At 41.8% G+C, this 27,335-nt stretch overlaps 1 protein-coding gene across 4 annotated transcripts in view; it reads right to left on the reverse strand.

Annotated features, from left to right (window-relative positions):
• Positions 1–27,335, reverse strand: part of Large1 (LARGE xylosyl- and glucuronyltransferase 1) — a 497,928-nt gene that overhangs the window by 13,045 nt on the left and 457,548 nt on the right. For all 4 annotated transcript variants that reach the window (XM_051168561.1, XM_051168560.1, XM_051168562.1 and 1 more), the window contains 2 exons: positions 15,819–15,982; positions 5,712–5,990 (listed from right to left, as the gene is read on the reverse strand). In XM_051168561.1, coding sequence (XP_051024518.1) covers positions 5,712–5,990; positions 15,819–15,982 — 443 coding nt within the window. The remainder of the gene's footprint in view (positions 1–5,711; positions 5,991–15,818; positions 15,983–27,335) is intronic.

The following is a 27,335-nucleotide window of genomic DNA, read 5'->3' on the forward strand; positions in this document are numbered from 1 at the left end:
GTACATGCTGGGTTGATAATTATGGTCATAGTGATTAACTTGGACACGGGACCATCAGGTTATTGGGATCAATCAGCAGACTAAACAGAGAGCACTTCTAGGAAAGTTTACAGGGAACCAGGTAACCAGGTTCCTGAGCTCTGCAGCAGGAGGCTTAGCCTGAATACCTCATTAGTAAAATGAATGGAGGTGCTGATCTTCAAAAACACATGCAGGGGCATAATACAATGTTTGGCACATAGCAAGTGCTCAACAAATATTAAATCTTACAGATATGGCAGAGTTACAAGGATGTATGGATCCAAGGAAATGCCACCTGGTTAATATCTCTTAGTAAGCACTCAGTCTGAGTCACTTGGCATGACTTTTTTACACTCACTTTGTTATACACCAGAGAAAATATGAAGGAAGGTAGCTATGTGTCCTCTTGGACAGAGTAGAATTATAGTGATTACTCATTTCCTGCTATGAAGTATAGCATCTGTCGTGGTACCATGTTCATTTTCTAGGACATAAATACAAGGATGATAACAGAAATACCCATGACATGTAGGTAATAATCAGACTGGAAACCTGCCCAGTCTCATGGTATGAACAGTCTTGGCTGTAAATAGTCTAACTTCTCACCTTCCAACACCTCTGCCTTTCAGTCCATAAGCCATGCCAGCTGCTTCTGAGTCCTAGGTGTCCTGATGTCTCTTGCCAGGAGACCCATTGACCTTTAAACCTAATCTCAGCCACCAGATCATTTTGAGGCCTTTTGTGCCCAGCTACACTTATCTGCTATGCTCTCAGTTCCTGCAAATTCTATGTTTGCATTCATAGTGATAATGGTAACAATAGCAGCAGAAGTGGCAGCACGTACAGTCAGGTTAAAAACCTCAAGCATGCTTGGACAGGGCTAACTCTATGCTTTGTTACAAACTTGTGATGCCAGACACACATTGCAATGGTCATGGAAAGAATGTCCTATCACCTCTAACCTTCCAGTGACGTCATGAAGAGGTGTTGCAAATGAAGAACATGAAGGTCTTTAGCTGTCAAGTCCAAGTAAATGCTCCCTAAGTAGGTGTGGTGATTTCAATGAGAAATATGCCTCATAGTCTCTGGCATTGGTCCCCAGTTGGTGTTGCTGTTTATGGAGATTTATGTGGTGCAGCCTTGGAGGAAGTATGTGATTGAGAACAGGTTTTGAGATTAAAAGCCTCACATGCTTCCGATTTTCTCTCTTGGCTTTGTGTTTATGGTGAGGCACATAAGCTCTTAGCTTCCTGCTCCAGTAATCACGCCTACTACTTGTTGTCATGCCTATTGGCCATGATGGATCCTTATCTCTCTGGAACCATAAGCCAAAATAAATCCTTTCTTCCTTAAGTTGCCTTTGATCATGGTACTTTATATCAGAGTAACAGAAAAGTAGCTGATGCAGAAGAATAAATGTCCCTTCACTTAAAACAGGGTTACATCTTGATATACTCGTCACACATTGAACATATGGTATGTGGGAAGCCCATTTACTACTCCTAACCCAGCTGACAACAGTGTGCAGTATTATATCAGTTTTCCCTCATGACCATACATATGATTAGGAGCTTCTGTCACTGTTCACCCTAGCATCAAAATAGAGGATTGTATGCTTATTGCTAGCTGGGAAAAAGCAAAATACAGAGTCTTGAGTATAGTTTCTGTATATGCAGCCTTATATCTTTGAAAAAATCAGAAACTGAGCCATGATAGATCAGAGACCATTTGTCTGTTTTTCATGTCCTTGAGGGAAAAGAATGAGATAGCTCCATGCAGTTACCCAACTGTCCTGAAGGTGGCAGGGAATTTGCAAGTGGAGGTCCTGGGGTGGTGACGGGCAAATTCTTTTCATACCGACAGTTGTGACCATGCCATTGGACACAGAATTAACTCCTGCGGAGCATCTACTCTAACCCAGCAGTGGGCTGTTCCCCTTTATTAGCTAAAAATAGTGATATTGGGAAATAGAGTAAGCTGCCGAAGTCATGCACTCGTTCAAATGCAGGTCTCTGTGATTTCTCCATGCCTCGTGACCTTACTTAACAGTTCTGCAGACAAGAGTGAAAGCTGTTTCTCTACCAGCTGCTTTACCAGACATAGGTAAGGGCTGGAAGAGACTTGGGTGAAACTCTGCAGCTCTGTCCATGCATAGATCTGACTTCATTATTTCTAACTGAGCTGCTTGCTTTTGCTATATTAGTTGGTTGCTAAACAACTGCTAAGTGAGCTCCAATGCTGAGCTTTTTGTTGTTGTTGTTGTGTTTGTTTGTTTGTTTTTCTGAAATAAGTAGTCATGATATGAACAAGAGTTTGGAGTGCAAGGGTGACCTTGCTCTTTTGCAAAAAGCAAGCTGTGTGGATGGAAGTCCACTTTCTCCTCTCTCTGACACCATTTCTTCACTTCTCTCAGACTTAAATTTGGTCACCTGTAGAGGTGTTCACTTCCTAAAGAAGTAAAAAGACAATAAGAGGGTCAAGCAGCTGGCAGGGCTTCCAGCGCATGATAAGGATTCCTCTAAGGTGTCACTATCATTATTTACCATTTGAAGGTTAACAGAGTTTGGGTAAAACATTTTCTTAGATTTCAGTGTGGAAAAGAGAATCTCTGACAGGATATGCTGGTGTTCTTGAACACCACAGCTATTGCAGCAAATAGCATCCTTGACCTCTTCTTAAAACAGTAACAGTACACTACTATCAAGTATTCCCATTGGTGATTCACAGATCAGAAGTAATAGCTGCCACTCACTAGAAAACATTCTCTTCAAGGAAGGCATAGCTGTCTACATACAAAAAATGATAGTGGGTTTATTTTGGCCCTCTGACTGAATTCTTACTGGTTCTCAACATTCTGGTGTCTAGAAACAATCTAGGTCAGAGGTTAAAATTTGGTGAGCAGATTAGAGAGGGCTAATGTAGCCTGTGGATACAGTTTGGTTCCATAGTATTAAAATCTCATTTTCAATTATTTGCTCATTTTTAAAATTTTTATTTTATTTTATTTTAGTGTATAAGTGTTCTGACTGCTCATATCTGTTTGTAATACATGTGTTCTTGGTGTTCAAAGAGTGCCAACCCTCTGAAGAAGTGCATGGTTGCGAATATTCATGTGGTACTAGAAACTGAACTTGGGTCTTCTGTAAGAATAATTGGTGAGCAATCTCTTTGGCTCCCAATTATTTAATAATATTAAAACATTAAAATACATAAAAATTCAGATCCTCAGCAAAAACATAAAGAACTATCAATTCCAATCCTGTCACAACAGAAAGGTAATTACACACCTGGAGAGATGGCTGTTGCTTAGACAGAGCTATGGACTCTTGTAAATAGCACCTTTCCTAGAAAGGGTCTATAAATCTGCAATATTTCAAAATTCCTGATGACATTCATGTGGTGACCCTTGAACTAAGCAAAATAACTGGTTGTGGCAGATGTTGCCTAGCACTGAGTATGGTCTCCATCAGCAACTGTAACGCATTCTTCAATGACACATGTGGAGAAAACATGTGCCGTGTTGTAAAACATGCTACCCATATGGTAAAGTAAGGAAATAGAACACTGAGGTGAGGGCTTGTTTAGTTTTTTAGGAAAGGCCCAGAAGGTGAAGGATGGGCAGAGTACAGTTATCCAGCCTCTCCTCAGTCTAAGTTGAGGATGGCCCTAATTATCTATCTATTCTTCCAGTATGTAGCCTAGCATTTTGCTGACTGCCCAAATCCCCAAGTTGTGAGAGAGAAGGCTGTGCTGAGAGTTTAGTTTGACCACATGGGGGCAGCCTTGTCCTACGTACTGGGATTTTATTACTCAGTTGGAGCTGGACCTGGAGAATAATCAATCTGAGTCAGGGAGTCAGGAGTTCTAGTTCATTCACAGGGCATTGCATCACAGCTCCACAGCTCCACCCACTTCTCTGGTGGAATGCTATATTGCTTGTAGCCACTTACTTTTTTTTAATAGTTTATTAATTTATTCATATTACATCTCAATGGTTATCCCATCCATTGTATCCTCCCATTCCTCCCTCCCTCCCATTTTCCCCTACTCCCTTCCCCTATGACTGTGACTGAAGGGGACTTCCTCCCCCTGCATATGCTCATAGGGTATCAAGTCTCTTCTTGGTAGCCTGCTATTCTTCCTCTGAGTGCCACCAGGTCTCCCCATCCAGGGGACCTGGTCAATTATGGGGCACCAGAGTTTATGTGAAAGTCAGACCCCACTCTTCACTGAACTGTGGAGAATATCCTGTCCATTGGCTAGATCTGGGTATTACTCTTTGGTTCTCTGACAGCTGATGGGGCTCTCTTTCAAGCTTACCAGGAAGGAACTGATGCCATGCTACATCACTTTGTAGTGTTACTCTAATGAGCCAGAGGTTAAATACAGAGTGTAAAATACCTTCCTTTCCTGGAGAGAGACCTGGGTGGATGTATGGGGGCTGGTGGGAGAGGAAGGGAGAGAGGGGGGAGGGAGGAACAGAGTGAGGGAGGGAGAGACAGAGGGAGGGAAGGAGGAACAGGGAACAGGATAAGGAGAGAGACAGGGGGAGAGGAAATGAGAGGGAGAGGGAGCACTATCTCAGGAGTTTATATCCAGCTTGTTTGGGGAATCAGAAAACCCAGAGCAGTTAGTCAAGGTCTGAGACAGGGGCCTGCCAGACACTCCTCAGATCTTATGGCTACTATCTCTGTGGACTCAAGCCTGTTATTTTGCCTCTCCAAGTCTTACTGGCCCATGGTGTAACAAAGGGCCGCCCCTCATACTTTTAAGACTTGGTATGTGTATCCTAGAAGGACAAGGTATATAAACTGTCTTTGGCGTATGTGGATCCCAGCAGGCTTAGACACAAAGGAAATCCATGTTGACATGACAATTAAAAAAAGGACCCTTTAATGATATTGTTAAACCATGTGACTTTACATTTCTCTTTACAATTTGGAGCTGTGTTAATTCTACAGTCCCTTTCAATTCATATTGTTTATAATACGGCAGTAAATATAGCTTCCTATACAACTGCCTAGTCTTGTACAAGTGTACTGCTTTTGACCCTGCTATGTGGGAAGAGGTGAAAAAGGATACCTGAGATTCATATGGTTCTGAGTTTGGGTGTCCTGTGTCATGACTGCCCAGATCCCTCCATACTAGCTATGTAAGATAAGCCAGTGTCTTCTAGTCTTGTTCTGCAGTTTCTTGTTTGTAAAATAAAGACAACAATATAATCTGTGTCAGGGGCTGTGGGAGAACGAAACAGAATGAGATTTTATTCGTCAATCATGTTCTGGCATATACTTAAGTGCTTTAATACATGCCAGGCATTTTTATTACTTAGGTGTGTTTTAAGGAGCAGGCAGTAATCTTTTGAAAATGGTTACAAGAAGCCTGTCCTCTGCAACACTGCAAGAGGGGCAGACAGTTTGAGCAAAAGGGATGCTTCTATACCAAATTAACACATCAGTGTAAAACTTGGGTCTATTCTGTGCATGGGAAAATGGGACTTTGTATACATATTCCAAACCTGTAGGCAGAGGTAATCTCTGCCTCTTTTTGGGTTGAGTTTCCCTACCTATAAAAGGTAAGTGGCAGACTAGACAATGGTCCTGAGAGCCTTCTGGTCCAGCTCTTCACGATCCTGTGTGTATACCAGCCCCAAGAGTGGACAGAACAGCTAGATTCACTGAGTTCCTTACCTGAGGTACTCATAGAGCCCATACATAGGCAGGAAGTCAATGTCAGATAAGAACATGTAGGGTGTGCTGATGTGCTTCATAGCCACGTTGCGTAGGAGGTTGACAGGATAGAACTGGCCCTCCTTGTACACGATGTGGTAGCCCACATTCTGGCGGCTCATGAGCACTTCGGATCCCTGGGCATAGCGGAGGAACTGCTGGGCTTCAGCGTCTGACAGGTAGAGGGCTAGGCTGATGGGTCCCTCCCAGTGCTTACAGATGGCCTCCAGCATCTGTAGTCTGGAAAAGAAGGGAAGAAAACAGCATCAGCAGGACATCTTCTAATCTATCTCCAATGTCCCTTGGTCAATCACCTGAAAATCCAAATATCTTAATTAAATATGATTCAGTTTCTTACCAACAAAACAGACACAGAACATCTACCTTGTTGGTTCTTGGTTTATTTTGTTTGTTTGGTTGGTTGGTTTTTTTGTTTTTGTTTTTTGTTTTTTGGTTTTTTTTTGCTTGTAGCTGACTGCATGACAACAACCATAACACAAACTCTAAGCCTTACATTCATCCTCTGGGGTGCTATGGATTGGCTGGGTGTTCCCCCAAAGGTTCATGTGTTGAAAGCCAGGTCCTTGGTGTGGTATTGTTGAAAACTTAAAGAGATTGGACTGAGCGGAAAGTAGCTCAGGCATTCAGGGTGCTACCCTTAGAAGGGTTAGTTCTCCTGGGATCTCAGTTAATCCCACCAGTGTAGACTATTTTTCCTTGGCTTCCTATCTCACCAGAGGCTTTGCCTTCTTCTGGAAGTTCAGTGCCTTTCATTGAAGAAACAGATGAAGGTAGACATAATGGAGTATGCCTTTAATCTCAGCAGTTAGCAAACAAAGGCAGGTGGATTTCTGTGAGTTCAAGGCCAGCCTGGTGTACAGTGAGCTCCAGAACAAAATATTGAAAAATACTCTGTCTCAAAAAACCAATTACCACCCAAAAGAAGGAGAGGAGGCAGAGAAGGAGGAGGGGAAAAGTGGGTTTTATTCCTTTTCTGCATGCAGTTATTTCTTTCTTTCTTTTTTTTTTTTTCTTCTTCTTTGTCATGTTATGACAGGTAAGGGAGCCCTTTAGTTCCCAAAATTCACATGCATTTCTGTTCCTATTGACAAACACCCCGTTCACCAGAGTCTGAATGCACTGCTTGGATCTACAGCTTCTAATACTGTGAACTAATTTTTTTTTAAAGTAAGTTCTTAGCTTCAGATATTTTGTCATAGTAAAATAGAATAAATATTGCAAAAAGGAGGAGCTGAGTATGTATGTGACTATAGTGTAAGGGCTGAACTCTTCCAGCCCAATCTTCTGTGTTCTCTCAACAAAGCCTCAAAAAAAGCTTGTGGGCCTCTTAAGGCACTGACCACCATCAGAAGGTTGGACCCAAGGAACATTCAAACATAATTAAAATGAGTAATAACTAAAATTATTGAGAAATTCTGGTATGCCAACCATCTCCCAGAATTCTCCCAGCATTCTTGTGCAACTTTCTGTTGAAGAAACTGTAGCTCTAACTTTGATTTATTAACTTATTGACCTTACATGTATAGATAAGCACCTTAATGGGGTCTTGAAGTGACTGAGAAAAGAACAAAATTAGTGTTTTACAAAAGAAACAGAAAAAACATAGGCACAATAGAGACTCAAATGTATGTGGGATACCTGGTACCTGGGGTGGTGCCATCTTCAGTTTTCAGCATTTCCTGCTCTAGGACATACTGAGCAGCCACTTTGCAAGGCTAAGCTGGGCTTGGTGGCTAAGCATGCTTCGGTTCAGGAGGGTAAGGCAAGTGAACTGTTGCAAGATCGAGGCTAGCCTGGGCTACATTGTGAGTTCCAAGTAAGCCTGGGCTCCAGTGTGAGATGGTGTCTCGAAAAACAAAAACAAAAATAAAAATATAATGCAGACCAAAGAGAAACAAAAACACAAAACAACTTTTCAGAGTTGAAGAGACAGGGGAGCCAGGAAATCCAGAGAAAGAGAAAAAAGGTGCCTCTAGGAGGAATGAGGCAACAAGAAAGTTTGACAATCAATTGTGAAGATTCTATTTAAAGACATCAGAAGTGCCTGGTGTATAAAGCCTGTGCTAAAGACACAGCAGAAGCCCAGTTCAGTGCTTTTTCCTCTACTCAGAAAGAATACCCACATAAACAACAGTCTCATGGAGTGCCTGTTTTATTGGGGCAATTACCAAGAAATTTATGCCACACATTTTCATGTTTCTAAACAAAAGGGGAACAGGCACACCTGCCTTTGTTCAATGGCTTTCTCCTTGAACTTTCAGAGCCGTCTTACAATGATTCTGTCAGTTGGTACTGCTCTTATCTGCTGCTTCTTTCACTGGGGAGGATTAAGAGGCTCCTCAGGGTAAAATATTCTCCTGCTTCTTGTACCCTGCTAATTATGGCAAATGAGACACTATTTAAAACTGACAGATCCATTTTGAAGCAGGATTCTGTGGAATGGAGGGACTCTGAGCTTCCATGGAGACCCATGGCTATGAATCCTTTGGAACTTGAAAGCAAACATCAAGAGTGACTTACTCCTCCTATGTAGATAGGGTAGCTGCTGGAGGCATGGGCAGCAAGAGGTGTTTGACTGGAGACAGTATGGCTTGGCTCTGGATCCTTGCACAGACTTTAGTTGTGAATCTGCATTTTCCAAGCAAGGAGCAGGCCCTATCTGGAGCAGCTTTTACTCTAACCTCCACTAAGGGTCTAGAATGAAAACATAGTCAAAGCACCTAAGGTTCTTGGGAGAAAGGTGCTATTGATACAAAAAATAAGCCAAACTTTATAGAAGATGGTACCAAATCTTTTCAAGAAGCAAAGTAAGGAACAAGTGGAAAGGATCATACTGCCTGCTTCTGACCATTGCCATCAGCCAAAAACCTTCTACTTCTTCGTCCGCAGAGCTGACCTTTCAGCAAGGATGTGCATACTGATAAGCTGAGGTTCCCAGCAAGGACAATGGTGTTATAAAAGATAGTAATGTAGAACCTGTTACTACCAGATGCTTGATAAGCACCAGCCACTTAGTGGCTGCTATCATATTTGATATTCATAGTGACTACAAAGTGAAGGAAGGGAAGTGATTTCTTTAAGCCAAGTAGTCATATAAATTCAAAGGGTGGCTTTACACTCAAGTCTGTTTGACCCAAAAGCCTAGGATCCAGGTCACTAGTCAATGGACAGGTGTTAGGATCAGAACTCACAGTTGCAACCTTTCCCCCCTTCCTTGCCTGTCTTCCTAATTAAGAATATTGTGTTAGTGTATATATTTAAATGATATGGTCCATCATGGTGCGGAAGTCATGGTGGCACCTATTACATGATGTCTATAGACAAGAAGCAGAGGAGGTGGGGTTGGACTAGAAAACTTCAACTACTGACCCTAATGACTCATTTTCTCTAACAAGGCTCAACTTTCTTAAGCTTCCACAAGCTTCCAAAATGGCACCAATAGCCGGGCCATTAACCATATGAGCCCATGGGAGACATCTTACATTCAAATAGCAACAAATGTGTGCTTTGCATGCTGTCAAGTATTCTCTACTCCTTCCCCTTCCTTGACCCCTCTTTGGTTCTGCCACAAAGGTCCATAGCTCTCTCATGGCTGTTTCTCCACACCTGGTCCTTAATGAGTATCCATCCTTATACAGTTTCAAGTGATGCAAATCTCTGTGTATCTATTTTGGTCCCTGAGCTGGAAAGATGGGACAGATACAACAGCTAGGTTCTGGGCCAACACAAGACATTTCAAGAGGCAAAGGTCAATTAAAAACCTACAAAGATGTCAGTTTGGGGAAAGTATTGAAGTTGAGTGTGCGTGTGTATGCGCACGCGCGCGCGCGTGTGTGTGTGTGTGTGTGTGTGTGTGTGTGTGTGTTTTCAAATGTGACTGCATCATTTTTATGGTGAAAGAGTGACGTTTTAGAGGGGGAGTGTTTGCCAAATATAGGATTAGCCAACCAAGAATGTAGCTCTAGAAACTCTAAAAAATTTTGCCTTCTGTTCTAAGTTTTCCCCAATTCACCACGGATCCCACTACTGCTTTCTGCTTTAGAGAGTGAACAAAGGGCTCAGGACCTAAATATTGTCATAGTATGAGATTTGATCTGAGCTATGCAGTGTAGTGTGAACTATAGCATAGCATAGCATAGCATAGCATAACATAGCAGGTGATGGTATTTTGATGTCAGTGTACATACATATTCATTGGGAATGACAATTCCTTTGGCTAATTACAAATGCTACCTAACTTTCTCTATCAACACTTCATGTTTGATACTCTCTTACATGAATCAGGCCTGGTCATGTGACTTCATGAGACATTAGCAAAGGTGATGTTAGAAGGATTAAAAACTATTCAGGCACTTGGATTTGACCCTCAACACTCTTGGAACCCCATGACACCCCCTCAACCTTGTGGATAAATCTGTACCACCTAGCTTGATAATAAGCACATGCCACCTAATCTTAGAAGACCACTTTCGCTAATAGCAGGCATCTGAAGGGAACCCCAGACACCCAGTCCAAACTGCTCATAGAATAGTGAGCTCATTATGGTAGTCAGCCTAAGATACTAAGATTTGAAACAGTTTATTGAGTAGTAAAACATGTGGTTGGGTTTGCTGAGATAGTTACAGGAAGTGTATGGTAGAAAGTTGGATGTGTGGTAGGTCTGCAGTCCCTGAAGTTGCAATTTCTTCAGTTCTGCCTCTCAAACAAGCTTTATACAACAAATGTCTGTTATTGCCAATGGTACCAGAATGCTAGACAGTCAGTACTCCACCATTTCTGGGGTGTATGCACCCATAGCAGAGGGGACAATAAGCAAAACAAATTGAGAGGAGTTCAGATGGAGCCATGTACTAAGGATGCAAGGAACAGGAACATAATATTCAAGGAAGAGGGACTTAGAGAGGGCCAGAATGGCCTTTCTGAGGTGGTGAAATGCATGACCTGGAGCTGTGCTGCTTCTTCAAAATACTAACTCCCACAATGATGACCTTAGATGGAGGGGTCTTTGGGAAATGGTTGTGTAATAATCCACACAACTCTCCCTTGAGTAGCCTGTACCCATATTTGGGTAAAATTTAATAACTTAATTTCTATAAAATTTCTTTGAAAAAGCCCACACCCATACACATATCATTCCTTCTGTATATCTCTATTTCTTATATGTCCAGATATGTATTAAAATATCTCTGTGAAGCATCTGCTACACTTTGAAAAGACCCTAGAAAGTTCTCTTGCTCTTTCTACCATGTAAGGACTAAGTGAGAAAAAAAATCATTTAGAACCAAGAAGCAGCTCTGACAAGTTCCTGAATTTGCAAACACTTCAGTCTTGGACTTCACACCCCCTAGAACCATGGGAAATGAGTTTCTGCTACTTACAAGTTCTTCTGAATATTCTATTTTGCTGTACTAGCCATAGTGTACTAGGTTTGATGGTATAATCCTAGCACTCTGGAGGCAGAGACAGGAATATTTTTGGAGTTCAAGGCCAGCCTGGTGTACTTAACAACTTCAAGGCCAGCCAAGGCTACAGAGTAAGTCTCTGTTTCCAAATGTTTTTTAAAAAAGGAAGAAGGAAGGAAAGAGGGAGGGAGGGAAAGGGAACGAGGGAAGAAGAAGAGAGAGATAGAGAGAGAGAGAGAGAGAGAGAGAGAGAGAGAGAGAGAGAGCAACTTTTTGAATATCTCAGGGAATAGGTTTCCCAAGAGAGCAACAGCTTTGTGTAAAATCAGCTTAGCATAGCCAAGCAAGATTGCAGACAAATATGAATGTTGTGGGTAAGTGAGTGACAGAGGAGGAAAGATATCATGGAGTTGGGTAGATGCCTAACAGGGGCCTCAATCTTCTAAATATAAGAAGAAGTCATCAGAGAATCTAATGGTGTGATATGTCTCACAGATTAACGAGCTTGTCACAGGGAGAAGAAATAACCTCTCACTGTCCAGACTGGGCTTGGTACTTTTAAACGAAGTATCTCGAGGCCAAGCTGGGTACTTTACCAAAGCACATTCAAGTCCTCACAGTGTCTCTGGGGGTCTGGCTCGGGGCAGTTCTACATTTCTAGTTCTTTTTCTTCCCTAAAGCAGGCAGGAAGACCCACCAGTCCCATGAGGCCTACAACAATAATTACATCGTTGTCAAAGGGACATTAGAAAACAAGTGTCTGTCACTGACCAGATGTGTTATTGTGATGGTTTGTTTTTTGTCAATTTGACAAAACTAGTCATCTGGGAAGAAAGAATGGCCAATTTTGGAACTGTCTCCATCAGAGTGGCCTGTAGGCAAGTTGGTAGGGGCATTTTCTTGATTAATGATTGGTATGGGAGGGCTTAGTCCATGTGGGTGGTGCTACTCCAGGGCACGTGGTCTTGGGTTGTATAAAAAAAAATAGTTGAGTAAGCCATGTGTAACCAGCCAGCAGACAGTGTTCCTCCATGGTCTCTGCTTCAGGTTCTTCCCTGACTTTCTTGAATGATGGATTGTGGTGGGAAAATATAAGTCAAACAACCTCTTTTTTTTTCTCTCAGTGGCTTTGGGTCACAATGATGCCTTCTGCAGCAATAGAAAGTAAACTAAACTACATTTTTGTTCAGTAACCCCCCCTCCATTCCTATCTTCTGCCAGGACCTCATGGGGCAGAAAAAGCTGTTGGTTCCACATTGGTGGCTGGTGACACACTTTCTGATTGGAATTCTGGAGGTAGAGTTACCAAGCCAGTAGTTACCTCCCCTAATTCGCTATTCCATTTACACAGGATCTACCTCTGATATAAAGATTTATAAGCACACTGAATTATTTCTTAAATTAAAAATCAATCCAGGAGGCACCATTCAGTAAGCTCTGTCCTAACTGGATGCATAGGACGTAGAGGAAATGGTTGGAGTAATTTCTGCATTGTCTTTGGTGCTGTGTTATAATTTTTATTGTTTCTTGCTACATGCTTCTCTCGTGGAATTTTGCAAGTTCTTATGTCTTCTGGGGTGTTGCCTGGGTGGCAATACTTGTCACTGTGCCCTAGAGGCTACCCCATATCTTCTAAGCTTCGTATGTATGAAATTTGAAGGGATAGGCTCATGGTCAGTGTTCGCTGCTAATGCAAGTGGGGCTGGAGCTTTATATAAAGGGCCAGGAGGGAAGGAGCTGCCTGGTCATGGTGGCCCAGGCCAATGTGATTCTCCTGTTGGCAGTGGGTTCAGGAGCTTGGCTTGAAAACACATGCACACACAAGGCTAACTAATATTTGCTTATATCATTACTTTTTCAGCACTTTACATTCTCTTATGGTATAGTATCCAAACTACAATCAATGAAGCTGACTTGACAGTATCATCACTATTTCACGTACTGAGGCTGAAAAAGGCCAAGTACCTGACACAAATCCACCTATCTAGGCAGTGGTACAGCTAGTTAAGCTTCAGCCAACTTGACACAGTGTAGAATCATCTAAGGGATTTTCAACTGAGGAATTGTCCAGACCAAATAGGTCTATACATGTCTCTGAGGTCTCTTGGTTGACAACTGATGTGGGATGGCTTAGCGCACTGCAAGTGGCATCATCTCTAGACAGCTTTTCCTAGGCTATACAAGAAAGCTATCAAAGTGTGAGCCTGTCAGTGAGACAGTGAGGAACAAGCAGTATTTATTTGTAATTTCTGTTTTTAAGTTCCTTTCCCAACTCTCCTATTTGATGAAGTATGATCTCGAAAATAAGTCTTTTCCTTTTCCAACTTATTTTTGATCAGAGTATTTTTTCATATCAACAGAAAAACAAACACATACCCAGAAGTTTTCACTGGGGTATTTAGGTCTAGACAAAGGGTCCTTAATGGCAAATATTTTACAAGAGCTTCCAAAGATTCTCTCACTCAACTCTAGCCAGAATTTTAACCCTATTTATTGCAGATAAGGACACTGGGGTTTAGAGAGGTAAGATGACTTGTCCGAAAAAACAAACTCAAGAAGGTCAAGAGCCACTGATGACACACAGTGTCTGCCTGCAAGGACCAGGTCTTGTGCATAGCTATACCACTTGTATGTGTGTCTAAGTCAGTGTCTCAACATGTCTTCCTCAATAGTTCCCTCCACCTTATTTTAAGAGAAAGGAACCCACTTCCATTAGTTATATTCAATAAGAATCATTCCTAAACAACCATGGGATGCAAACTTCCACCCATTGTGGACTTCCTGGATGGTGCTCTGTGAGTCTCTCCATATCTAGCTTCTTGTTCCTTCAGGTTTTGCACACTCTTCATTCACTCATGACCAGTAACAGTGTTATTTACAGAACACCAATTGCACATCTGATACTTCTTTTAGTACCATGGCTCATTTCATCCTTAGAGCAAACCCAAGACACAGCCCAGACAGGGCATGTCAGGGAGCTCAACAGACACTCAATTTAATGTCTTTTTGAAATGAGGCAGCATGGCACAAAGGACACTGGGTCAGGGCAACCACTGTGAGGCACATGTAACTTAAAGAAGAACATGGTCAGCTAGTATGAGAGTCAGCTATAATGGCTAGGTAGAGAAAAGCTGCTTATCTCTGGAGCAGTGACTTCAGGGATTCAAATCCACTCACTTCTTGAAGTCAGTGAGATTTGAAAAATTAAAAATCAGAGCTGGAGAGCAATGTGGCTCAGCAATTACGAGTATATACAATGTAAAGACGTGAATTTGGTTCCCAGTGCCCACATCAGGTAGCTCACAATTATCGCAACTTAGTTCCATCGGATCCAACACACTATTCTGGCCTTTGTAGGAACTGCATACAACTAAAATTGTGTGGTTACACCTTTTTCCTGTCAGGTTCTTGAATATATAAATCACCCTTCCCACTATAGACCCTTTGGACTCGCTAGACCATCTGACTAGAAAACTTTTAGAAACTGGTGTGCCCTGTTTTCAATTTATTAAGATTTATTTATTTATTATGTATACAGTGCTTTGTCTACATGTATGTCTACATGCCAGAAGAAGGCATTATAGATTGCTTTTAGGTCTCTACAGATAGTGTTCCTTTTTCATTAAGACTTCTTCCAATGATATTATCTAAGGAAGATTCCCAGCCTCACTGACATTATCTATCCTAGTCCCTTCAAAGTTCTTGTTGCAGTTATAATTTTACTTAATTGTTATATTCTTGATCCTGGATCACATACTGCAAACTTAAAACATTGTCTAGACAAAAATTCTGTCTTAACTGGTTTGCTATGGAGCCTGGGTATGAATTTGTTTCAAAAGCAACCCATTGTGATCAAATTCATTCCATTGTGAAAACTGAGAACCAGCCTACAAGATAGTAACTGGGACAAGACCACCTTAATAGCAGCATCACTGGAAAATGCCCCTTGAAGGTCTCTTATATCAGGGCATGAGTGAGGAAAAAAGTCTGGCTCTTGTTTTTCTGGATTCACTGAAGTAGAATGAATGAGACTGGCATCCATAGGCTCATATATTTGAGTGCGCAGCCACCAGGGAATGGCACTATTTGAGAATAGGTGTGGCCTTGTTGGAGTAGGTACAATTTTGGGAAGGAAATTGTTGCTGGTGGTGGGCTTTGAGGTTTCAGAAGCCCATGATAAGCCCAGTATCTCTCTTTACCGTTCCCTGCCTGCAGATCCAGATGTAAGGTCTTAGTTCATGCCTACATCCCAGCTATCATGCTTCCAACTATGGTGACCATAGAGTAATCCTTTAAACTGTAAGTCATGCCCTAATTAAATGCTTTCTTTTGAAAGAGTTGCCTTGTTCAAAGTGTATCTTCAGAGCAATACAACAGTAACTAAGGCAACCTCTGAGGTCCCAGTGTGCAGGCTCTTCTGTAGGGCTTTACTCCTAATAAGCCAATCCTCCTTGCTACCCTTAAGCAACACCAGGAACTAAAAGAGGATATCCCCGTTGTGCAGCTGTGAGGATGGGACTAAGATAACTCCCAACTGTACTTCAGTTATCTAGTCCTAGGAGACCATCTTTTATCTTCTGCTGTTCCATGGGGCAAAGAGCATCACTTATGGGAACTGTGTGGTGGACAAGGTCATTGGCCGTACCTGTCCATGGAGAGCTGAGCAACCAAGGTAACATCCGTGTTGTCATGAGAAGGCTCGAACTCATAGTGCAGGAAGTAGAGGTGGGTTCGGTGTACAGTGAAGCGCTCTCGCCGGAACTCGTAACACAAGTCATCCTCATCTAGCTCTGACAGCTGCTTCTGGAGCTGTAAAGGAAGAAAACCTCTTGAGGGCAGGTGGCAAGGCTCCAGGGGACTCAGATGCCTGCTACTGTCTGTCCTTCCTGTGTTGGTGGTTCAAAGGAAAGGGCTCCGATTTTATTTCCTCAAGATTGTACTCTAACTTCAAAATGTGATCACCTTCTCAGGATAAGAGGTGAGCCCCCTTGTGGCCAAGAGAGACAGTGATGCTCCTTGACAAATGCAGAGCCCTCACAAACAAAACAGAGAGTTTTCCTAGGTAAGTCAGTCAAACAGTTTGGTTTCAATTAACACAAAGAAGATCTTTGTAGAATGAGGAAATCCAAAATGGGAGGGCTTGGCTTTTGTCTTCCTGGAGCTACATACTTCAATCTTTGGATCAGGTATAGGAGAAAAGAACGAAGTAAATTCATTAATGACACAAAACTCTTTTTATTATTTTTAAGGATAACTTCTTTATCTTTCAGCTTCTCTAACTTTCTGAAAGTCTATCCTCATTCCATCTTATACCCATCAGAACAGTTAAGATAAAAAAAAAAAAAAAAAAAAAAAACGCAAGTGACAGTATATACTGGCAGGGATATGGAGAAAGGGGAACACGCCTTCATTGCTGATGGGAGGTCAAACTTGTACAACCAGTTTGGAATTCAATCTGGTACTTTCAGAAAACTGGGAATAGGGCTACCTAAAGACCCAGCTATTCCACTTCTTAGAATATACCCAGGAGATACTCCACCACACCAAAAGGTCATATGCTCAACCATGTTCATAGTAGTCTTATTCATAATAGCCAGAACCTGGAAACAACCTAAATGTCCCTCAGTCGAAGAATGGGTAAAGAAACTGTGTTCCATTTACACTATGGAATACTACTCAGCTATTAAAAACAAGGAAATCCTGAAATTAGCAAACAAATGGAATGAACTAGAAAGAATCATACTGAGTGAGTTAACCTAGATCCAGAAAGGCTCACATGGTATGTACTCACTCATAATTGGACACTAGCCCAAAAGGGATGTCCCCTGAAAGTCTTCACTTACCAGGAAATTGGGATAGATGCAGGGACTTCCTACTGGGACTCTAGATGAGAAACGTATGGGAGAATGGGGAAATAGATGGATCCAGAGGGTCCTAGAAACCCACAAGAACATCATGATGGGCAGATCTGGACCCAGGAGGGTCTGCTCAAACTACTGCACCAACCAAGACAGTACATGCAGTAAACATTGAAGCCCTACTCAGATCTTTCCAATGGACAAGACATTCTCCACACTTGTGTGGACAGCAGGGACTGACTCTGACATGAACTCTGGTGCTCCATACTTGACCACTTCCCCATGGTGGGGAGGCTTGGTGGCACTCAGAGAAAGAATAAGCAGGCTACCAAGATGAGACTTGATAGGCTGTGCCCATATGGTGGGAGGAGGAGGTCTCCTTCTCTTACAGACCTAGGAGAGGAGAATAGAGTGAAAGAGAGAAGAAGGAGGAATGGGAGGATACAAGTGAAGGGATAACAACTGAGATGTAATCTGAATAAATTAATTAAATAAAACAAGCTTACATGGCTCCAGGTGCCCAACATACTATAGTATATGCTGGTAAACTCCATAGGACCACTACTATACAAATGAGGTTCTCTGCTTAACAGATAAACAGCTGAAATCTCAATAATAATAATAATAATAATAATAATAATAATAATAATAATAATAATAATAATAATAATAATAATAAAAATAAAAGTTTACTTAAAAAAAAAGAGAGATTAGTATATGTGTGGGTGGTTATAGTCATTGGCTTTGAAAAAGACAATGAACTTTTGGGGTATTTGGAATGACCTACACTATCAATGTGATATGTGTTGGTTTGTTTGTTTTTTTACCTCAGTGCAAAATTTCTAGATGCTGTGCAAGTTATAGCTTTGAGCAGACAACACTTAGTACATGCAGTTTGTATTTCAATAAATTAAAACTTAAAAAATAGTAATTACCCAAGGGTCACACCACTGGATGTAATTTCTTTGTCCTGTCACATCAACCTCATGTATCACATTTGAATAGAGATTACAGTTTACATTGTTGGATTTACTAACCTGTCTGAACAGAATAGACTGGTTTCACCAAAATGTGTATTCTTTTACATTTCAAAACTGATAGCATAATTCACAAGAGTACATATTAACCTGTTTCTCTCAGTATAGCCCTTCATCACTGGAGACCATTGTCTTGATACATTATGCTATTGTGTTATTTCTCAAGAGAGTAGCAGTAGCATGCACACACAAATAGCTTTACTCTTCTCCTCACTCCCCCCTCTGAAATGGCCTCACTTTGCACAGTGGTACTTACTAAAGTTGTGAGTCTCTTTCTCTATCCTTGAAACCTAGGTTGGAATTGGAATAGGCTTTTGTTGCTAGAAATTAGGAAAAGCAATACCCTCTTATTCTGAGGCTAGACTCCAAGAGGAATGTGTAATTCTCCACCATAGCCAGCTAGCCTGATGGGAAAGAAAAGATGCCTATGGCAGGTAGACTTTCCTCAGTTGTCCATGTCCTGTGAGCAAACCCAGCCATGCTCAGCAGTTTTTCTAACAAATGCTTCTTGTAGACCACTGAGGTATTAGTTGTGAGCAATATTAGCATGTGTTGGGAGGCATGTTTTCACTATGGTCCCTGACAAATCTAGGGACAGTTCAGCTCCTGAATACATGTTTGGTAAATGCTCATAGGTTTACCAGATGGACTTTTACAACCCAGATGCAGCCACATATTTCCAAATGCTCACTGGGAAATCAACTGATATCTAGTGATCTGAGACACTTCAGCCATCTAACATAGGTCCAAGAGGTAGAATGGAATTTTTACTCCATCAATGATTCTATGCACCACATGACCCTTTCTGATATGCAAGAACAGACCTGGAGGTCTCTTGTGACAACCAAACACAGTTTCCCTGTATATCACCTAAATCTTCTGCAGGCTCCCCATGAAGATTCCTCAGACTTGATTTTCCCTCTGGCTTCCTAGGACTTCCTTGGGCATTACATTTTTCCCTCTTAGTCAAACCTTGTCTCATTAGTCTTTCCCGTAATCTATTTAACTTTCAAATTCAACCTAACTGTTTCCTTTATGTGAGACCATTGTAGGCCCTTCTAGGAAAGCTGTTCCATTCCTCCTCTAGACTTGAAGAGTTGCTCCCAAACTCCACTAAATAAAACTATTTAAAGGCCTTACAAGATGGTCTCCTGCTTTATACCTAGTGCATAACAAAATGCTCAATAGCTACAGGTTGCATGCACAAATGATTTGCTGGGAACAATATGAACACCATCACTGTGATGGCCTGCTTTCAAATTATCCTTTGTTTCTTCTAATTATATTCGTGGAAAATAATAAGTCTATAATGTTAACGCTGTTATTTTCACTATTTGCATGCAATGGTCTGTGATGGCTGAACAAGATTTAGAGAGCAAGCAGATGTACAGCAGGCTCTGCATAGGTGCTCATCCTCTTCCAGGCACTCTGGAGAAGCCCTTGTAAACCTCACATGACAGGTGAGAAAGCAGCTTCAAATACCTGATGTCCTATAGGCAGGTCATACCAGGGCCCATGTGTACATATACTGTCAAGGGAAGATTTGGTCTCAGGTGAAGAATTTGATGCAGTGCAGACAGTTTTTAAACCACCCACAGAACAAACTCTAACGGCAAGAGCTGTATCCCACTCAAATTAAAACCCCTAAACCCAGGACATCCTGAGCACATTGTAAGCTATACAAGCCTCTATTGGTATCATTGACTGCTTCATAAGAAAGGGAGTGGCATCAAGGAAATTACCCCTGTAACTAGCAAGGTGTAGCTTTCCTAGCAGGGAGGGCTGACTAGAAGTCCTGGAGCATGTATGTTCTCTTTTATGAATTTTGTGGTATCAGTGGTATGTGATTCATCTGAATCCCACACAGGTAATGCTGAGATACCTGTCTGTGAGATTCCAGGATACCCAGATGCCAATTTAGTGTTAGTATTACCTTTACCATCATCCTCATGGGATGGACCTATGCTGACAGGGCTAGAGCTCCTGCTCAGTGTTGAATGTTGGGTGCCAAGTTAATGTTTCCAGGTTCACTGCCTCACTTTTTGAAATCCTTCCACACACATCTCTTATTAAAACCCAGGCTCTCCCTTCAGACCTCTAGCCAAAAATACTTTACACTACACAATTACTTCTTCCCAAGAATGGATGTAAGCCTCAAAACAAAAAAGTGACAGAAAACATAATGTGACTTGAACAAAGCAGGCTATTTAAAAAAAGGTACATATAATAAGGTCCCAACACAGCAAAAACAAACAAATAAAATCTACCACAGAATCAGATGAGGGAAACATTACAACGTTAACAAAGATTTTTCTGTGAGTGGTGGATTCAAAGATAAATTTCACTGCTTCTGTATACCTTCCTCCAGTTAGCAAATTCTCTGAAATTTTCCCAAATGAGATAATGCATGTAGGAACAGTTTGTAAAGTTTAAAGTGGTCTATAGACTTAAACAAAGCAATTATGATTGCATTACTTACCTTTTCAAATTCTAGTGTTGGCTGGCTTATTGCTGACTGTATGGCTGACGTTGTCTCAAGAGGAAGACACGAGTGGCTTAAATACAGTGTCCTCTTCACCCAGAGACTAGACAATGTGCCCAGTGAGATGATGGGCTGGACGGAGTGTTTTCATTAACACATCTGAAAGCTACTGTACAGTGTTCTCACAGGAGAAAACAGAGCTCCCCAACAAGTGAGTAACAGAAACAAAAGATAGATTTCTCCTGAGATAAAGCATTTGCTAAATTGCTTCTTTGGGCAACCTGCTGAGGCATAGGCAGAATTTAACTCCAGAGAAAATGCCCCTTTAAGCAGTTTGCACTTCTGTTCTGTCTTCCTATCCCTAAGGACAATGGTCGAGATTGGCCTTTGAAATGCATGAAATGATGCCTGAACATACCTAAGGGTTCAGTGGAAGTGCATGCCCTGGCTCTGGCTGATGGGACTTCTGTTTATACTGGTGAAGAAGCAGTGAAATGATGAGGATGATCGGGAACCAGGACCTGATAATTCTGACCTTAAACGAGCCCCGTTTAAACAGGAAACCAAGAGTCTGGGCTTCACAAAGCATCTTTGGAAAATCAGCAGGTCACTAGCAGATGGTTTGACAGGTGCTCCCATTTAAATCCTATCTCCAGCACCACTTGTCTGGGTGCCTCTCAGTCCTGTCCTTGTGATGAAGGCTTTATCTCTGAATGGTTCAGCCATGTGTTCAAGGTGAACATATGATCAGTGAACAAAACAGCAATAACTGAATCTAGGGGCATTTCCTCTGAGTTTTTGTAGTCACCATGTCACTATCATGTCAAGTCAAGTGGTACGTGAGGTATATTCTAGCTTTAAGCATCCAGCTCAATGGTTCTGTGGCTATGGAATAGTGACATTCCTCTGGCAGTTGTCCTTGGCAGGTTTACTTTGGCTTCTTCTTCCAGGCATTCTCAATCCTAAGGAAAAGCCACACCAAAGATTGGGCTTGATGGTACACTGAGTATGAGGAGAGGATTTCAAGCTTGAGGTCAGCCTGTGCTACATAGTGAGACAGGGTCTCAAGGGAAAAAAATTAAAGTACACTTAAGTGATTAAGATGTTAACTGCTAAATATACTTTCCTTAAACTCACATATGAGAGTATCTGGTGCCTTCAGATAATATCAGAATATCTTTCTTATTTTTTAACTCTGTGCATCAATGTATACAAAGGATGTGAATTGTTATGGTGTTTAAATTGCAGCAAGAATGCACCCATGAGATCTCATCATAATGACAAAACCCGTGAAATCATTTGCATAATGATGACATAATCAATCCAAGTGCTCATCTATAAATACATGTATATATGAGCAACATTAAAACAAATGTGGACTCAGAAGGTTGTTTGTGCAACATACACTACACACAGACACTAAACTATTATAATTATGAAGAAGAGGTCATGAATCTGAAAGTGAGGACAGGGGAAAGGGAGGAGTTGAAAGAGAAGAAGGTGTAGAAATGATACATATATTGTACTCATGTAAAAAATTCACGAAAATATAAAAACCTGAATAACAACAGCCCCAAAAATAAATTGCAGGAAGTAATATATTTGTAACTACTTACAGGAGGTCACTGTGAAGGGACACAGACACATTCCCTGGCTGAATGCTGTATCTCTTCCTGTCTACCAAAGCCCTTCTGTATACCAGAGTTCTCCGAGATGGAACTTTGAGGATGGTGTCTTCCTTGATTTTTCCAGTGCCAACCCTTGACCAACCTGACTTCCTTCCCATCCACTCTTGTCTCCTGAATACTAGCTTTGAAGTGGTGAGCAGATGGACTTAAATCTGGCAAACAGCTGTAGAAGACTTAGTGCATGTATTATTTAAAGTAGCAGAGACATTCTGTGCTCACCAAACCCACATACTCTCTTTGTGGGCACACATCTGGGCTGTATTTCCAGCTCCTTGCAGTCAAAAGGAACACTGGTATTTGGACAGATAAAGTTGCATGGCTACCACTTTTGAGTCTCAGTCAGACACAAGTGTCATGTAAAAGAGTTCAGCAGAGGAGTCCATGGCTTCCTGAAGGGCAGAAACAAGGTAGGACTTGTGCTCCTCAATATCCAATTTCAAAGGAGCAATGGATTCATGGAGGGTTCAAATTGATTTCCTCACTGTCACAGAGTTCAGGTTCTCCTACCCAGGAGAATTACCAACAGTGGGTGAGTCTCTTACCTCAAAAGAAGATAATCCCAAACAGGCATCCTGCAAGGCCCATCTCCCAGTAACTTTCTGTTGTGTTAAGTTGACAGCACTAACCACTATACTGTCTAACTCACATTGTCCTTTTGAGTCTATCAAGTTGACATGCCCTATTGCATTTTTACAGAAAGTCATAAAATTTTTTAACACATTTTTATTGAAAAATAAAATAATTCATATTACATCTCATTTTCTATCCCATCCCATGCATCCTCCTATTCCTCCCTCCTTCCCACTTTCACCCCAATCCCCGTTCCTTACGACTGTGACTGAGGGGGACCTCCTCCCCCTGAATATGGTGCTAGGGTATCAAGTTTCTTCTTGGTAGTCCGCTATCCTTCCTCCAAGTGCCATTGGGCCTCTCCAACAAAAGGACATGGCCAAATATGGGGCACCAGAGATCCTGTGAAAGTCTCCCACTTAACTGTGGAGAATGTTCTGTCCCTTGGCTAGATCTGGGTAGGGGTTAGATGATGACTGCACGTTTTGTCCTTGGTTGGTGCCTTAGATCAAGCAGAACCCCTGGGCTCAGATCCACCCATCATAATGTTCCTCTTGTAGGTTTCTAGGACCCTCTGGATCGACCTACTTCCCTATCCCCTATATTTTTCTCACCTAGAGTCTCAATAGGATGTTCTCACCTCTATCCCACTTTCCTGGTAGGTGCAGACAGAAAGTCATAAAATTTTTAAAAAGATCACCTTAAGCCACACAGAATTTTCATTAGGTAGTCTTCTAAGAAGATAGAGAACCATCTGATGAGTAAAACAGCCATGACCACAGAAGTCAGGGGCTCAGGGGAAGTAGACTCTGGACAAAGTGGGCCTGAGCTGAAACTAAAAAGCCAGCTACAAAGTGTAAGCCTGTACCTAGATATGTGCCCATAGAATGTCTTAATGTTAGGCTCCTCCTCTTTTCAGCCACTTTACTAATATACCTAGCCACACTGATTTTTAAGGCTTTGAAGAAGCCTAGAGTGCTCACTGGTGAGGAGCCTTGCTCAGCTGTCTTAGGGTTCCAGGCACTGTCCATGATGGTCTCAGTTGCAATTGTATGATTGAAAAGTGGGTGGCTTTTTCTACAGAGCAAGTTCAGGATAACCAAGGCTACACAGAGAAACCCTGTCTCAAACAACAAAACAAAACAAAACAAAAAGAACTTTAAATAAATAAAAGTTAGATATATTTGTTGAAAAAATGGAAAAAAGAAAAGGAAAGTTGGTGGCTGGATCCCTTTTCCCTAGCTGGGCTGCCTCCCCAGTGGGAGAAGATGCACTTAATGTTGCTCTAACTTGAGGTGCCTAGATGGGCTGATACCCCTGGGGACCTCCCCTTCCCTAAGAAAAAGGAGAGGGGGAAATGGAGAGAGGGACATTTGAGGTTGGAACCAGGAGGAGAGGAGGGAGGGGGCTGGGATCAGGCTGTAAAGGGATTAAATTAATAAATAAATGGGGAAAAAAGTTGGTGACATGTTGTTGGCTCATGCATGGCACATTCTGGTTTACCTCAGGGGCTCTGTTAGGGTACAGATGTTTCCACACAAGCCATCTGCTCTTTGGCAGTGCTATACAGAATGATGTCATACAGTGTTTATGGAATTTGTTTATATGTGTCTTACTTTTTAACTTCTAAGTGAGCCATGGTGATGCTGTTTTTTCCTCCTAATGGGCTTACTAACAAGGAAAAGAGAGTCACAGATAACAAGTCTATCACCTTTCATAGCAGGAGGGACCTGAACTTGTAATCCTTCTTCATTTCAGAATGATGTGATGTCAGATCTCAGATGGGTTAGAAGGTGTATGAGATGAGCTTTTCCTGACACACACACTCAATAACTACTTGTAGTGGTTGGTACACTGGACACTAACTTCTAAGCATGGCCTGCATGGATTAAGCTAATGACCATTTTACAGAAGAGAAAGTGTAAGCTCATAGAAAGTTAGAGTTACACCCAAAGTCATAAATGTAGCCTAGGGCTACATTTCCTGATCCTACATGCAAGATTCATTCTGACATGTGCATGTTTTAGGCAAACAGCTTGTCACAGTTTTATAGTCAGCAAGAGTGATTAAGAATGAGGTGGCTGGCAGTCTTACACATATGCTGATACTCTGATAGATAAAATGCATACCTGACACCATAAATTTGGGGCTGGGAAGATGGCTTCATAAGCAATGTGCTTCCTATTACGAGAAATACATTTTCTTCTATTAAAGGGAGCTCACCCACCAACGTTCAATATTCCAAAAATCTCCTCTGTCTTGTACTTGTTTGCCCAAGTTCTAGATATTGTTAATATTTGACTCTCATATCAATTAGACAACTGAGTCAGAATGTAACGTTGAACACCCACTAATCAGATGGGATGAGACCCAGCCACCACCTTATTTTATTTTTGCTTTGTGGCTTCTTTGTGTGACCCATAATTATCCTTTTCCTATACCATATAAGCATGAGGGTCTGAATTCAAATCCTCAGTGCCCACGTTTTTATAAAAAGCAGGCATGATTGCATAATAAGTACTGTAATAAGTACTAGAAAGTAGAGACAGGTGGATCCCTGAAGCTCATTGGCTAGCCACTGTAGCCAATTGGTGAGCCTCCAGCCTTAGTGAGACTCTATCTCAAAAGATAAGTTGGGGTGGAGGACACACCAAAGTTGACATCTTGACACTGCACACACATGCATAGTTGCATGTGCGTGTGCACACACACACACACACACACACACACACACACACACACACACACACACAGAGAGAGAGAGAGAGGCGGGGGATAATATCAATTGCTGTAAGTGCTATGAAGAAAAATAAGAAAGGGACTGTGTAACATAGGTCATGAGTCATGATTAGGAAATATTTTTAACAGTTGAAGAGACACTGATACAGAATGAGAGCTTATTATCAGCTTTCACTCTGAGGCCCCACTACTCTGTGATTTTACCTCCCAAAGTCTCTATGTTCTCCTCTGAAAATGGAACTTCTCTGGGTTCTCGGAGTAGGAAAGAGAAGATAAACAAGTGAGGACTCTTTTTTAATCATAACCACACCATGTCTAAATCTGCAGCTATCTCCACCTTCGTGGATTGGGCAGAGAGCACCACCCTGCGTTGGGGCTGTAGACTTAGGTAGACCTGATGACAATGGTAGTCTTATCATTTGAAAGTTATGTAACTCCAATTTTCTGCATGCTTGGTTCCTGTGACACATGACTCACAGGGCTTCCCCCTCATTATGGAGATTACAAATATATTTCCTTCTGCCATTTCCTGCAGGAAATCTCAGCTCCCAAAGGCTAGCAGAAAGTGGATAGAGCTCCTGAAGGAGCACAAAGAGCCATTGCAATGCCAGAGATTCAATCTTAGGATGCCCAGCAGGCTTACATACTTACACCACTGCTAGGAGACAGAAACTGATGACCCAGAGTGCTGATATGGTAAGAATATGAAGCCTGGGACCAAGTGGAGAGAGTGAACTTATCAATTACTGATATCTGAGATGACCATGGGATGAGAAAGCTGTGATGTGCAGGTGCTGACTGCTGTCTACATGAATTCTAAGCTCACTGTCATCCAGTCTTTGTTGTTGTTTTTGTTTTGCTTTGCTCTGCAGATGTCTAATAATGTTTTATAACAGCAGATAACTCTTTTACCATCAGTCTTTCTGAAATAAAGACATGTAGAGTTGTTGTTTTGGCTGACAGGGAAGTGAACCTAGAAAGATCTGTTCCTGAGGCTGAAAAACTGAAAGTGACAGCTGTCAGAAAAGAATTGCAGAAGCAGAAGCCAATAGTTACAGGCCATTTTCTGCTTGGGTATATGGCATCTTTCTTTGGTCAGTCCTCTGTCACTAAAAAAAGACATGGGTTTTGTTGGATTCAACTTAAATTGGTAACACCTGGCTACTTCAAGCATTTTAAAATAGTGAGCTTCTTTTATCAGCAAATTCCCCTAAGTGGAGCAAAGTCTTCTTGATAAGAGAGACATGTTATGCAGTACAGTCTTAGGGAGGACAGTTCTAGACTGACAAGCACTAGGAGGCATGCTGCGTTCAATGCAAAGTTAGATTGTCCTTAGTTTTCACTGCTGTAGAGGACAGGCCTCAGAGTGACAGGGTCCTTGTAAAGGGGCTGCTTTCAGGTTAATAGGAAGTAAAGTTTCTTATCTAGAGAAGGCTCACAGTGGACAATCTGTCATGGAAGTGATGAGCTCCCTGTTTTTGAAGGATTTCAGTAAGATGCAGGAGATGGGATTTTGAATAGGCAAGTGGGCAGAGAACAACTGTGACTCACCAGCTGTGTTCCATGGAACACCATGGTTTGTTTGCTCTATATGCCTGAGGGATAGGTGACTATGGAGGAGAGAGAGAGAGAGAGAGAGAGAGAGAGAGAGAGAGAGAGAGAGAGAGAGAGAGAGAGAGAGAGAGAGAGAGAGAGAGAGAGAGAGACAGAGAGAGAGAGAGAGAGAGAGAGACACAGAGAGAGAGAGAGACAGAGAGAGGAGAGAGAGAGAGATGTTCATCTCCATCC

The sequence above is a fragment of the Acomys russatus genome, chromosome 26 (genome assembly GCF_903995435.1).
Source record: "Acomys russatus chromosome 26, mAcoRus1.1, whole genome shotgun sequence".
Classification (NCBI taxonomy): Eukaryota; Metazoa; Chordata; class Mammalia; order Rodentia; family Muridae; genus Acomys; species Acomys russatus.